Consider the following 14,979-nt stretch of genomic DNA (forward strand, 5'->3'; position numbering starts at 1 on the left):
ATATATACATGTAGAAATCTGAGTTAATGCACAAAAATATACATTGGCTCCATCTGAAATTGCTGAATATTAAAAACTCAATTAACTTTCAGTTCATTAATTCAAGAAATATTAATTCCTAATAAAGGACTAGATTGTGTAAAATACTGTGAGAAGTGCCTTTCAAGCACCAGAATGAGTATGTGCTTTTTTTTATTCAGCTTTTAGCCAATCAGGATTATAGAGTAAGAATAGTATAAACATGTATTAAGAATTTGTAATTATTATCCTGAAAATAACTGTATGAATTAGATACCCAAATTACATCTATTTTACAGGTGAATAAGGTGAGGCACAAAGAGGTTGAGACACTTACTCTAGATTCCGTAGCTACTTTTAGAGATGTCCAGGAACTTCACTCCTACATACGCAGATGCTCTAATGATTGAATCATACACATTGTACATGGCCATTAGTAGGGTGACCTTTATAGCCAGTGTACTGTATAGTTATCTTTACTTCTTATATAAAGCTGAGAGCATTCTTTACTGCATTTGCAGTTTGCACTGCTATAGACATTCAAAACTGCAAATATATATATATATACTATGAAGAAATTAAAAAGGATGTTTTAAAACATTAATAAAATAATGTAAAATTGCTGAAAATTTATTGCTAGATAGACTTTACCACTCTTTGAGTTTTTATTAAAAAATAAGGTGGTTAAAATAAAGCTACAGCAAGTCTACCTTTGGATTTAACAGTGCTATGGCCTTAACATTTCAGTTTCAGAACTTGACCTTAAACTAGCTATATCATCTTTAAGCAACAAGAACATCTTAGAAGGCATCTCATTTCTTATATAGCTTTAGGCTTCTTCGGCTAAGGCCACAGAAACAATAGTATGCATGTGTTTAATTATACAGTTCCTGAGAAATTATGACTTAGAGTGTTCTTGGGAAAGTCACTAGAAAGACTTCTCTTATAAACCTATTTCCTGGGAAACCACATGCACACTTCAGATTTTCTTCCTTGCATATTTTTGGTTGCTTGGCAAGTCTAAATAGATTTGCCTAATCATGATTTCCTATTCATGATTACCCCCCCTTTTTTTTTTCTCTCAACTGACTGCCCACAGATACCCCAGCTGCTTGCAGTGACCAAATCTATAACTGTGAGGTCAGGGAAATTTTTACATATTGTTAAGAGACATTCTAAATCAGTAGTGGACTTTACCTGAATATTCATTACTGAGCTACATGGCCATAACCATCAGACAGATGATTCTAATTGAGTATTGGGAAGATTAGCACTGCTGTAAAGACAAATCACATATATCAAAGGTCATCTCAGAATTAGTAATTTTACAATAGACGGAATAAACATAAGGGTATAAACTGAAAAACTGTAAATTTAATTCTACCTCAAATTATTTTCTCAGGGAATTCCATAATATTGCATCTACATAACAAGAAGGAATAACACTGATTATCTTCTGTCCCATGTCAAAACAAACAAACAAAACCAAAAACAATTTCAAAACAAAAATAGTCTGCGCACAAAGAATGTCTAAAAAAAGATCTACTAAATGTTTATAACTGTTCAAAATAGCTAAAGTACTCATATTCATAATTTTTATATTAAAGATTATGGGTGAGAACTAAGAAAGTCAATTATTCAGATATTTCTCCAACTCCAAATATTTGATAAAAATGTAGTAAAAATTCAGAGTATTAATTTGGCAGGGTTTTCAGACAGATGTTTTCTAGCTCTGCCTCCTTGAGATCTCCTTTTCAGATGCACCACAGGCTTCTCAACATGTCCACAGTCTTTCCCACCTGGAAAATGGCACCCCAATCCATTTGACTGCTTAATTGGAAAAGTGGGCCTCATCCTTAGACATGTTCCACAATTATCAATTATTAACAAGTGGCATCAGTTATATCTCCAACAGAGAGCTTGAATCCATCCACCTTTCTCTACCTTCTCCAAGTGACCCCGAACTGATCTCTGCTCCCACTCTTGTCCACTTCAGTGTGTTTTCTTCACAGAAACTGAATGATCTTCTAAAAACAACAAATTAGATCCTATCACACGCTAAAAATTTTGCAAGAACTTCCCATGGCACTTGAAATAAAATAACAAGTCTGTAAATATGGTCAACAAAGCTGTGCATTGTCTGAGCCCTGCTTACTTTGATGGTATCTTTTCTGTCATTCACTATCTTGTCACTAAATTCCAGTCATGGTTGACTTCTTTTAGTTCCTGGGAAGGTACCAAAATATTTCCTGCACTGAGGTCTTCATACACATATGCTTTTACTTCTGTCTGGATACTCCCCTCCACACTTGACCCAGCTAACTTCCATTTTTATTCATATTTCAAAATTTAGCTTAAGTGGTGCTTCCTCAGGGAAGTCTTCTTTGATCCACTATTTAATTGAACACAATCTTTTACGTTCATTTACAGCATGTTTCCCAATTTATACGATTGGTGTTTTCTGCATCAGTCTATATAATTTTCTTGAGCAAGAACTCTGTTTTCTTTGTGAATCCTTGTTGTCTGGGTCTTTGTCAAGTCCATAATAAATACTTAATAAACATTTGTTGAATCACTGAAGGACTAAATTAATTAACACATCTAGCTGCTTTGTATTCTATGCACATAACTGAGGCTACTTAGGCCAGCTGGCTGAGTGTTGATGGTTACTATAGAGAATGCCCACATGCTCAGTGAAGAGCAGATAAGGGCCTATGAGCACATGTTAAATTTTAAATTCTTTGGAAAATTTTGGTTCTCCTGGTTAAGATGAATCACATCTTCCTCTTTGCTCAATTAGAATTATGGCTCAAGTTCCATCACAGAGCTGATTTCATTCTGCCCAGCATTAAAGTGTATTGCCTTTATGTCTCTCTTCCCCATTAGAACTTTTCTGATTCTCCCATCAAAAATCACATCTGAGGGGGTGGCCAGGGATAAACTGGGGGTTCGAGATTTGCAGATACTACTATATATAAAGTAGATAAGTAACAAGTTTCTACTGTATAGCACAGGGAACTATATTCAGTATCTTGTAATAAGCTATAATGAAAAATCAGTGAAATTACAACACTCCCTCACAACATACACAAAAATAAACTCAAAATGGCTTAAAGACTTAAACATAAGACAAGACATGATAAACCTCCTAGAACAAAACATAGGCAAAACATTCCCTGACATAAATCTTAGCAATGTTCTCCTAGAGCAGTCTACCCAGACAACAGAAATAAAAGAAAAAATTTACAAATGGGACCTAATTAAACCTATAAGCTTTTGCACAGCAAAGGAAACCGTAAATAAAACAAAACAACACCCTAAAGAATGGGAGAAAATATTCACAATTGATACGACCAACAAAGGTTTAATTTCCAGAATATACAAACATTTCATACAGCTTAACAACAACAACAACAACAAAAACCCAATCCAAAAATAAGCAGAAGACTAAACAAGCAATTCTCCAATGAAGACAAACAAATGGCCAAAAGGAACATGAAAAAATGCTAAATATCGCTAATTATCAGAGAAATGCAAAAACAAAACTGCAATGAGGTATCACCTCACGCCAATTAGAATGGCCGTTATTCAAAAGTGAAAAAACAGTAAATGCTAGAGAGGGTGTGGAGAAAATGGAATCCTCCTACACTGTTGGTGGGAATGTAGTTTGGTACAGCCACTATGGAAAACAGTATGGAGATTCTTTAAAAAATTAAAAGTAGACTTACCATATGATCCAGCAATCCCACTTCTGGGCATATATCTGGAGGGAACTCTAATTTGAAAAGATATACGCACCCCAATGTTCACAGCAGCACTATATACAATAGCCAAGACGTAGAAGCAAACTAAATGTCCATTGACAGATGACTGGATAAAGAAGTTTTGGTATATTTATACAATGGAATATTACTCAGCCATAAAAAGAATAAAATAATGCCATTTGCAGCAACATGGATGGACCTAGAGATCATCATTCTAAGTGAAGTAAGAAAGTGAAAGAAAAATACCATATGATATCATTCATACGTAGAAATTAAAAAAAGTAAAAAAGAGGACACTAATGAACTCATCTGCAACAGAGAAACAGACTCACAGACATAGTAAATAATCTTATGGTTACTGGGGGAAAGAGTGTGGTAATGGATAAATCTGGGACTTTGAGATTCGCAAATGTTAGCCACTATAAAAACAGATTTAAAAAAAAACCAAATTTCTTCTGTATAGCACAGGGAACTATATCCAATATCTTGTAATAACCTTTAATGAAAAAGAATATGAAAACAAATATATGTATGTATATGCATGTGCTGTACACAACATCATCAACACAACATTGTAAACTGACTATACTTCAATAAATAAAAGAATCACATCTGATTCAGTTTCATCATTCCCACTGTATAAGAATTTCCATGGTATGAGTTGAACATCGGTAGAAATTTCTTTTAAATATATCATCATTCAAAAATAAAGAATTATGAGTTGCCAAGGGATGATAAAATGGCAAGGTATCATCTGATTTAGTGTAGAATTGAATTATTCAATTTACTCTGACTTAGCACTTCCTGTGATCAAGGCACAGGGAAGGCATTAGGAATCTAAACAATGACCAAAACACTTTCTTTCTTTGTAAATCAATGTGCTTTACAGGGAAAAATAAAACCTCATCAGTGACCTTTGTATGGTGATAAAACAAAAAAGTATGACTGACTCAACATAATTCCATCAGGACCAACAGGCCCACACCCCTCTATAGGAATCTGGCAGGAGCCTGCTTTCAGGGATGCAGAGTTAACCCTAGCAGTTTCCTGGTTCTCTCTTCAATAGAACAAGCCCATCACTGGTATGCTGTGTACTTTCACTGGGTTATTGCCTGGGCATTCCTGGTTGGTTAATGCTTACCTGTCCCCACACCCCCCTCTTTGTCTCAGGGCAATTCCTGCCCTACTCCTGGCTCAAAGGAGAAAACAGTTCAGACACAAGTAAACCAGCCAAAAGGGGGCCCTAGTACCAAAGATAAAGATCCCCCCAAAATGTGTTCCTGATAAAATTAAAGGAGTTTTTGTAGCTATCGATTCCCTAGAACCTTTAAGTGCTCTGCTGAGTAGCTGGAGGTCATCGAGTGACTCAGCTAGCAGGAGGCTGCTAATGGATGGTAATGCTTTGCTGAGTGTTTGAAACTAGTATTTGCCTTAAGGTTGTGCTGAATAATTGCTGTTAATTGAATTGTAGAAATATCCACATGTTATTTATATATAGTATATCCTTTTAATTGAAAGAGTGCAATGCTCATTTGGTTGGTTTAGCTTTAAAGCATCTTGCAAATATGATTTTAGTAAACGTGTAGGATAGGAAGTCTCTTCCTTCATATCACCAGACACTGTGGTATGGAAATGCTTTACTGCTTTTCTCCTGGCCCCCCCACCAGATTTAATTCTGTAATTTTAATGCATTTGAAATTAATTCATGAGGGATCTTTAAATATTAGATTACCAAACATTTGTAGCAAAGGCTGAAACGATATGCAGCAAACTACAAATAACATGGACATACTGTATAGTTAATACTTGTCGGCAGTTTGTGCCAGCCACTATTCTAAACACTTTATGTATATTGACTCATCTAATCCTTAAAACATTTCTAGGGGCAAGTGTTATTATTATTTGCATTTTGTAAATGAGAAAATTAAGGCTCAGAGAGGTTAAGCAATTTGCCTAAGGTCAAACAGCTAGTGAGCTAAAGTAAAGAGCTAGGGTTACAATTTAGGCACTTTGGCTCTGGAGACTGCACTCAACCAGCAAGCTTTTCTGCTCACCACCTGCCAGATACTAGTTAAATGTTTAATTCTCATAAACCTTATGAGATACATGCTACCATTATAATCCCCATTTAATAAGAGGATTGGTCTAACCACTGTCATTCTGCTAGTAAGTGGCAGAACCAGGCTTTTTTTTTAATTTTTAATTTTTTGTCAAAATGATTAATTTTAATTATAAAAATTAAGAACTTTCAAGGAATCAATAAATAGTAAACAGATCGACAGTAGAAGCAAATATGAAAAGATTTTGTATTAGCTAAATAATTTTAAGAACATTATGCCTTTTCAAGACGGTTAAGTGTTTATAAAATTTCAACGATAATCCAAAGTAGAATAACAGTTACTAGCTTATATTTTAAATCTAAATTTGATTGATGTGTCTGTCAGTACTCTAGTATTTTTCTTTTTTCTCAATCTCATTAGAACAAAGCTTTCAAACTCAGTCCTGCCTGACTCTTGGGTATGAGATCTTAAATATCACCCACCACTACCTTCCAGAGAAGGTGGTGTGTTTATTTTTTTTAATTATATATAGCATTAGATATTAAATAGATTTTAAGGGGGAATAGAAATAATTTACTAAGAGTATAGTAACTCTCCAGTCATAATCTTTTAAAATATTTCAAATACTCTTAAATCAATTATTAGATTTTTCTAAAATAATCTGAAATACTGTTAAGCTAATATTAAATGTCATCATTCTGAAAAGCAGAGCTCAAAGGACTATTCTTAAAAACTAACATAATGATTCGTCTCACTGTTTATGTGATTCCCCACCCCAACGTAACTGCAATTTCCTCAAGAGATTTGTGAACATTTCAAAAAAATACAGTTTAACTTATTTTGACTATTGCAAGTATAAAATGTTATGTAGCACTTGTTGGGTACAACAAACGAGCATTACAAAATCAAAACAAATCACAACAGTGTTATGAAATTATGATAATTGTTATTTCAGGATCGACCATTTCAGTTACTATTTTTCATACCACCATTTTACTAAAGGAGAGAGGTTACCACTGGTACCTGAAAAATTAGGAAGTGTTAACATGCCAGCTAAGTCATGATGATCCAGTAAGAGGAAAAATACATAGAAAAATTGAGATGGTGGTTGTCGTTATTGTTTATAAGAAAATGTCTTCATACGTCTGTCCTTTCCTTCTCTGAGTTCATATTTACAGTGTTGGTTTCTTTTACTCTCTTTAAAAACCTACCGTTACGGTAGGATTTCAAATCTCACGGTAAGCACCGACTGTCAGAGAATAAAAGAACAGACTACCTCATAGGTGGGTTATAGCATAAACTTAAGCCAAATAGTTTGTCACCGCTGTCCTACTGTGAGTTATTTATGTTTCTATTACCTTTAGGGCCTTTGAACAGTTTGATTTCCACAACAGTCTCCAAAATGGGTCGTCGTCTACGCACGTACAGCCGGACGATGGAGCCCGCTTCCTTGAGGGCTTCCACCGCTTTACTGTGGGAAACCTCGGACACATCGACCTCGTTCACCCGCAAGATACAATCATTGACCCTGAAAGAAAGGAAAATAGAGCAGAAATGGTGGTTAGTGGTAGCAGTGCACAACTGTTGATTTATAATACTCTTAACTATTGGAACTATTCATAATCTTGTGGAATAAGATTTATTATCCACAGTATAGAGAGCTGCTCCAAGTGGTTAAGTTCTTTGTCTAAAGCTGTCAGCGATTTGATGAGAGACTGGATATGATCTCACGTATTCCTATTTCAACATTTCCTCTTTTTCTTTTAGGACTACATATATGTAATGTGATGAACAGTTTCATGTATGTTGTGCACATCAATTTTAAGTTTATACCACGGTAGTGAAAGTATATAAAAAGCATGGGAAGAATTTCCCTATCTTTTTTGTCCATAACATCTCTGTACATGTTTGAGGAGCTAAGTTTCAGGAACTCTTGGCTCAATGAGAACCTTGATTAGCTTCAAATTCTTGAGACAGAACAATTTCACTTACTAAGACTCAGTGATGTCATCTCATCGTAACAGATGCTATGGCTTGAATAGGTTTACATATACATTTCCTCTCTGACTAAAAAAAAAAAGAATCATGGAAAACTACCAATTAGAATAGTTTCGAGAATGTAGGCATGACGGGTGCCAGCCACCCTGTGGCAGCTGGTCCTTCGAGAGTGGGTAATTTTGTCATCTCATGATAATGCAAAAACATGATGTTTACCATCACCCTGTGCTCAGAATACTAATCATAACTTAAAACACTGCTTTCTATAGAAGGGAGTGGTTGACATTAAAACAAAAAATTCTGGATGTTACATCTATTCAAATTCTACTAATTTTTTTTCCTTTTGTATACAGTAGAATCCTTAATTGTCAATTGCTAGGAATCACATCCTAAATCAGATGTTTTTTTTCCTGAACACGCGGATGAAGTAGGCAGCTTTAGTGCGCTAAGAACACCGGACTAGCAGTCAGGAGGTGTGGATTTGGGTTCCAGCTCTGTACCAGCTGCGTGACCACAGTCAAGTCACTTCATCTCTTTGAACTTTCCCATTAAAAGAGAGTAAGCATGCCTAGAGTTAGTGAGAGGAATAACCAGATATATAAATATACGGATGTATGGGTAAAATATACGGATTGATAGGTGAGTCAAAGATGCTGTGCTCAAGAATTTGTTGAAAGGAGAACAGAATGGAAATTGAAATTTTTAAAGGGTCTACTATGTGCCATATCATATCATTCTAGTCACTTCACTTACTGGCTCATATTTAAATCAAACCATTTATAAAACATTGATTCTCATTTTGTAGACAATGAAATTTTACTGACAAGGTCACAGTGTTGGTGAGGGCAGGGGCATGATTCCAACCTAGTTTTGTCTTTTTGTAGAGCCTATGCCAATACAAAGTTACTCAGAGTTGATTGTTTTAAATAAATTTTAAAAAAGGATTGTGAGGGAGGAGTTTTTATTCAAATTCTTAAAATAGAAAAGAAAAAATATCAAGCCAAACTAGGGCACTCAACTTCCCTTCTTCTTAAACACTTGAAACAGCATTGGGCTGGAGGGTCATAGCTATTTAGAATTAATTTGCTTTCTCTACTAGTAGATAATCTTTGTGAGTAAAGGTACCACTTGAATTCACTTTGAAACATAAATATATCACTAGCTTCAAACTCACATGACACTGTCTCAGTAAAAAGTGAAGCCTTCATCGTATTTCTGATCCATTGTATTAGAAAGCCATTTACATACAAATTTCCTCCTTACTTCACCCATGTAATTAAGTTGGTGGTTTCACTCTTTCAGAGCTTGTTGTTTCAGATATAAGTCTACAATACAAAATAAATCTATAATTTTTGTGGACCAAAACAAAAGGTTTAACTTTAACCTTTTTTTAGTCTCATTTCCTTTGGACATTCTAGTACATTTCCTTATAGAATATATCTTAGAAAGAAAAAGAACATTTCATCATTAACATGTCCACAGAATCACATCTAAAATTTGTACTAAACAGATATTCTGGAATATATATAGTATCACTGAAAAGTCAAATACTTAAAAGTTATTTGTTCCACTTTGAAGATATTTAAAATAGCATGTAATATCTATTTTCCTTCATTAGGTATTAAAGTATGTTCTGTCGTAAAATAAGATTTGCAATTTTATACATTTTTTTTAAGGCAGCCAGGGCTATCTGCCCTTGGAGTTTTTACTTTTTTTACTTTTATTTATTTATTTGAGGGGGGGAGGTAACTAAGCTTATTTTATTTTTTTTATCTTTAGTGGAAGTACTGGGGATTGAACCCAGGACCTCGTGCATGCTAAGCATGCACTGCACCACTGAGCTATGTACCCTCCCCTGTATAATCTTTAAAGATATTAATTCATTAAAAATAATCACCAAATCTATGTGTTAAAAATTGTTTAAAAATCTGTTCATTATGCATTAAAAATACTGGAAAAAAAAGATAACAAAGTTTCAGCTCTGGTTCTTTGTGGATGTGGAAATTATGAATGTTTTAAAAAGCATATTTCTATTTTTTGCTTCTTCCAGAAGTTCTATAGTGGACACACATCACCATAGAGAGCCTAAGAACGTAGGCCACAACTAGAGACAACTGGGAGCTTGTCTCAGCTCTAGAATTTCAGAGCTGTGTGACTCTGAGCAAGTCACTTGACATCTCGAAGCCTCTGTTTTTTTCAAATGCAAATAGGGATAACAAGATTGCTGTCTAGACTAAATAGGATGATGCATGTGAAATATTTAGCACCGTGCCTGGAAAATAGTAGGCTATTACAGTTATGAAAGAGACAAGAACGGCTTGCATAAGAAAAGATGTGACAAGACTATAGTGGAGAAAAAAGTACTGAAGGGAGAGAAAGGAAGAGAGCTACAATCAGGACACCGAAGGGATTTTTGAAACTTGTTTTATGAAGAAGAGAGGAAGAGATACAATGAATGGCATCTGGGAGGAAGGAAAACCGTAAAAATCAGGCGTTTAGTAAGTCTTGTTTCAGAGAGTGTAACTTAATTGCCCTTTTCATCTTCCCCCTCCCCCACCACCAAGAAAACAGTTGTTCTGATACAAACTATAGCTTTATGATAGCCTTGAAGAAAGCCTCTAAGGATTAGTACACTTGGCAGGATTCCCACCAGCTCATGCCTACTCTGTCCTTGCCACACTCCACACACGTGACCACACCCAGCCACACTCAGACCTCCTCAAGGCTTGATTCAGAAGGAGGCGTTAGGTCACAGGTCTGAAAGTTAACTTTGCAGCAGCTATTGGTTATAAAGTAGGGAGTATTCCTGATTGGCTTCTTTTTATCGTCTCCACTTAGTCCTACTCTCTTTGGTCAAAAAGATGAATTAATTACAGACCAAAGGGCCACATCACAGAGAAAGCTGATCAATGTTTAATGTGCTGGGTGAAATACAATAATACATCATCAAATGGAAAACACTAGCTGGGGAATTATATTGTATGCACTTAAAGAGATCAATCAATCATTTATAAAAATCAGAATCTGTTTAAAAAGAATAACGGCATAGATTTTGTGTGAACTATAATGACACCAGAAAGGCTCTCAGGGTTAAGGTGGCAAAAATGCCTAATTTTTCTTTTATTCCTAGAGTCACAAAAGGTACATTAAGAACAAATAATAGATACTCAAAACTTTAAGAAAAGACTAGTGCTTTACATTAGCAAACAGAGGAAAGGAAAAAATACCACAGACACACACACACATACATAGAGATGGACACAAATGGCTTCAAAACATTATGACCTTTTCTAAATGTACTTAATTATGTCTGCCTGCTGTCTTCTTGTGCCCTCTCATGAAGCATGTGTTAAAAGTTCATTGAGGATATCTGAAATCCACCGCTGGCTAAGGTTCCTCCTTGCTGAAACTTCTCACTTTAAAAATCCATTTATTTCATTGACCTCATCAGGTGCTATTAGTCCACTAAAACTGAGAATAAAATAATTAAAAAATCAGCATAATTTAACAGTTTTTTTAGAAAAGGAAAAGGACTAATGTTTTGGAAGCATCAGATAACATGTTGATGGAGTAGTAGCTGCTGGCCCTATTTCTCTAACAAACATTCACAAGGTTGCAGGAGGAGTGACAGGTTCATACAGCTTCTCACGGCTCACTTGTCACATTTGACAGTCCTTGTTTCGGGGAATCTGGAATTGAAACTATGAGATTCAGAGGTTCTATCTAAACAGGAGAAATTGAAGCTTGAAAGCTTAATATTGGAACCATTTCTTCTGCACTGACTGAAAAGTGGCAAAAGCTTGTTTGCAGGAAGATGGGAACAAAGCAAATGTATGGAAAGAAGTACAGACGTCAGGGAGAAGGAAGGCTCCCCATGGACTCCCCACAGTGCTTCAGTTCATGGCTGTCCTTCCTGGGTCTTAGTTGTCCAATACAGTCTCGACTTTCAGAGGATCCTCCAAGTCTCCTTCTGATTCATTCCCCTTTTTGAACAAGCAAGCTTGGGTGGACCTTCGTTATTCACCAACAAAAATTTCTAACTAACAGGCAGACTTTGCAGCCAGCACTCTGCATGTGCTATCTCCCTTAGCTCGTTCCTGTCTTCCTTTCAATACAATTCAAGTTTATCTTGTCTTCTGGGAAGTCATCCCTGGCTCAATTGGCTAGTCCAGTATTCCTCCACCAGGTAGCCAGTACAAAATACTGATAAGCTTACCAGAGTTAGCAAATCAAATTATAGGATACCCAGTTAAATCTGGATTTCAGATAAAAACAAGGATAATTATAATTCAGATAAATAAATACTTTTTCATATATGTTCTATACCATGTTTGGGATATACTTAAACTCAAAAATTACTTGTGTTTGCTATTCAAATTTAATTAAGTGTACAATTGTGTTTAGAAAAATACAGTATTTACAAAAGCACTGAAATGCGCTTATTATCCTGAACTGTGGCCTTTGGTTTGTTGAAACGGCGTGATGCTTGGCACACAGTGGGATATATTTTTACTATGTACTAATCTGCTTAAACAGAAACACTAAAGGTAGATACTGCTTCATTTTACAACAGAAACTGAAGCTAAAAGAGGTCTACAACGACAGTAAGTATTGTCTAGGGAATCTCAAAGCTCACACACTGCACCATCTATATCTCTAGCTTGTTGAAAGTAATTTTGGGACTTACTTCACGACCAATACCAACTGCTGACCATCAGTAGGATCAAGGATCATACTAGAAAGCTTTAAAGCCAAGCCAAATAACAAAACCTAGATTTTGTTCTCAAACAAAATCTAGTTCTCAGTTTTAGAATTAGATTTCTGAACTTTAGGACTAGGTTTAGAAATGGTTCTCAAACTTTAGAGTGAATTAGAGTTACTTGGAGGGCTTATTAAATCATAGATTGCTGGGCTCCACCCCCAGAGAGTTTCTGATCCAGTAGGTCTGCAGCAGGAGAGAGGAGTCATATTTCTAACAAGTTTCTAGGTGATGCTGGTGACATTGGTCTGGGACTATCCTCTAATAACCATTGCTCAAGGTTGTAAAGGGTCACTCAACTTGGCTAGTGTTAGTTCACTCTAAAAAGAATGGGGGAACTCAATCTTACGTAGAGCCAGCTGACTACGACAGAAGTTCTGAGTGCTGACTCTGGACCCAATCCCCTCAGTGTTGCAGCTGTTCATTATTTAGAATGAAGTCTCTAAGGGAATATGGACCAGGAGACCACAGCTGCCACACTGTGAGACTGCGTGTATGCGAGCCATTTTCCAGCACTCATTTTATATGAGACTCTTTCCCTACAGCAAAGACCAACTGATAACCACTCCATTCTACATTTTAAAAATAGGACTCCTGCCCTCGTCTCTAATTCTGGGTGACAGTAACTTGGGTTTATGATCCATAGACGCCATCTCCTACAGTGAATAGACTGTTTTTCTCTCTCCATTTGCCACTTCATTTCCCTTATATAATACGCTTGCCGGATTCTCTGCAGCTGTCATCTGGGAAAGATCACAGCTTTCCACACTGGAGGAAGAAATTGCTATTTCAGCATCAGTGATTGGTCTTTCGGCATTTTCCCAGAAAAGCAGAGTCCAGTAACAAATCTCGAGCCAGGTACCTTGGTGAGTGCAATGTGGGAGAGAGGCACTAAATAGGAATTTTCAAGAGTGAGGCTCATAGGATTGGAGATTACTTAGTCCACTCAGTCCAACACTCTGACCACAGACAGGACTGCATGTCAACTTTCAAGAAATGAGGTCTGGTACCTTCCATCTGGATTCATGCAGTAGGTTTCTAGCTGGTTTTCCTGATGCTATGTTACCTAATTCCTCTCTACTTCACCCTACGTGTAAGCTCAGCTCAGTTTCAACTTCTTAGAGCAACTCTATCAACATTTCCTCTCCCCTCAAAATTCATCAAGAGTTACTTAACTCATATCAAATAAAAGCTGTGTTTATCTTTGTATTCCTAGTGTCTGCTACACCGTTGTCCCTGAAGAATAAATGAGTGTGACTGAAGGGCCTCTAAGTCTAACCTTTTTTTTGTACCTCTCAAGCTCAGGCTCTAGTCAATCCACATCCTCACTGTCCCCAAAATATAACAAGCTTATTCCTGCCTCTGCATTTTATTTCATGGTGCTTTCCGCCTCCCAAATGTCCAACTTGAACCAGCCTCACTCAAGGGCAAGCTTACACTCCCCGGCCTCATGAAAGGTTTCCTAATCACTCAAATCCTCACTGCCCACAATGCTGGAAGTGCAAATACATGGTGGATTTTCATTAAAAAAAAAAAAAAAAAAGCTATAGACTGATTTGGTATCCGTGCAGAACCTAAAATTAAGTATTATACATTAAGAAACACATTTGCCAATGTTGGCTTTGATTTCTTCTTCGCCTCTATTCAGATCTATTCCAATCCTAGAAATTGATGTGGATTAGCATATAGGAAATCAATAACTTTACATTTTCTCATTCTAATTTGATTTGAATTTGTGATATTGATGAACATTTCAGTGAAAAGTTGAGAGGCACCAGGAGCAGTAAATTATGAACCAGATGTGAATTCTAATCCTCATTCTGCCACTTTCCTTTTTTTTTTTTTTTTTTTTTTTTTGGTCTCTCTGTTGAGTTCAATGGTATTACAATTCTTTTCTAGCTCTGGTGTTCTATAAATCTAAATTCAAGGTGAACTCAGCCTGTCACCTATCTTTACTTAAAAGCCTGGAATGCACTTCAATGGAGCAGAATGCCAAATTATCCTTATCCTCCCTCCATGGACAGCTCTGTACTTTTTATTCTCTATCAAGGTAAATCATTCCATCATCCAAAATGGGGAGTTCTCCCTCTCTCTCAGCCACACATCCAATCTGTCGCATCATTTTTTAGATTCAGACTTTTCCTTTATACCCACTTATCCTACTTTGGCTCTTATTGTCAATCACCTAGATTCTGGAAAAAAATTTGTAGCCAGCTTCCTTGTTTCTAGCTTTGCCCTTTACAATTTATCTTCCATTTTATTGCGAGAATGGTGTTACTGAAAATATACCTGACTGCTTTATTTCCCTGTTTTAACAGTCTTCCATTGTTTTCCATTGCCTACAGCAGACCTTCAAACATTAAAAAAATCTAAGCAAAGA

The 14,979-nt window shown here is 36.1% G+C and overlaps 1 protein-coding gene across 16 annotated transcripts in view; it reads right to left on the reverse strand.

Annotated features, from left to right (window-relative positions):
- The window catches only part of DLG2 (discs large MAGUK scaffold protein 2), a 1,731,178-nt gene that overhangs the window by 508,583 nt on the left and 1,207,616 nt on the right, over positions 1 to 14,979 (reverse strand). For all 16 annotated transcript variants that reach the window (XM_045509092.2, XM_045509086.2, XM_074372765.1 and 13 more), the window contains one exon: positions 7,201 to 7,370. In XM_045509092.2, coding sequence (XP_045365048.1) covers positions 7,201 to 7,370 — 170 coding nt within the window. The remainder of the gene's footprint in view (positions 1 to 7,200; positions 7,371 to 14,979) is intronic.

Source organism: Camelus bactrianus, chromosome 10 (assembly GCF_048773025.1).
Source record: "Camelus bactrianus isolate YW-2024 breed Bactrian camel chromosome 10, ASM4877302v1, whole genome shotgun sequence".
In the NCBI taxonomy this organism is placed as follows: domain Eukaryota; kingdom Metazoa; phylum Chordata; class Mammalia; order Artiodactyla; family Camelidae; genus Camelus; species Camelus bactrianus.